This window comes from Frankliniella occidentalis, unplaced genomic scaffold (genome assembly GCF_000697945.3).
Source record: "Frankliniella occidentalis isolate FOCC.00 unplaced genomic scaffold, Focc_3.1 Scaffold2306, whole genome shotgun sequence".
NCBI lineage: Eukaryota > Metazoa > Arthropoda > Insecta > Thysanoptera > Thripidae > Frankliniella > Frankliniella occidentalis.
In genome coordinates this window covers 16,771-17,008 of record NW_026269391.1, presented here as the reverse complement: position 1 = coordinate 17,008, position 238 = coordinate 16,771, and the positions used below count along the sequence as shown (strand labels likewise).

The 238-nt window shown below is 61.3% G+C and overlaps 1 protein-coding gene across 1 annotated transcript in view; it reads right to left on the bottom strand.

Moving 5' to 3' along the window:
* Positions 1 to 6: 6 nt before the first annotated feature.
* Positions 7 to 238, bottom strand: part of LOC113217718 (uncharacterized) — a gene marked incomplete at its 3' end in the record, with an annotated part of 10,307 nt that continues 10,075 nt past the window's right edge. Inside the window, exon 2 of the mRNA XM_052276263.1 lies at positions 7 to 120. Within this exon, the coding sequence (XP_052132223.1) occupies positions 7 to 120 (114 nt within the window). The remainder of the gene's footprint in view (positions 121 to 238) is intronic.

Below are 238 nucleotides of genomic sequence, written 5' to 3'. Positions count from 1 at the left end.
GAAGGCAATGCTCGCGATGCTTACCGGTATGTTGTGCTGCACCCAGGCGAGGCGGTGACTGCGCGCGTGCAGGCTGTTGTGGCCCTTGAGGTCGACGAGGAGGAGCGAGTACAGCGAGCCCTGGAACACACAAGAGAAACAGAAAGGTCAGTCGAGCTGGGACAGCAGCCTTGCCGCCTATCATCATCAGCCTATAATCCTGAGCCGTTGCCTCTCGAGGAGTGGTGCGGGCCGGCCG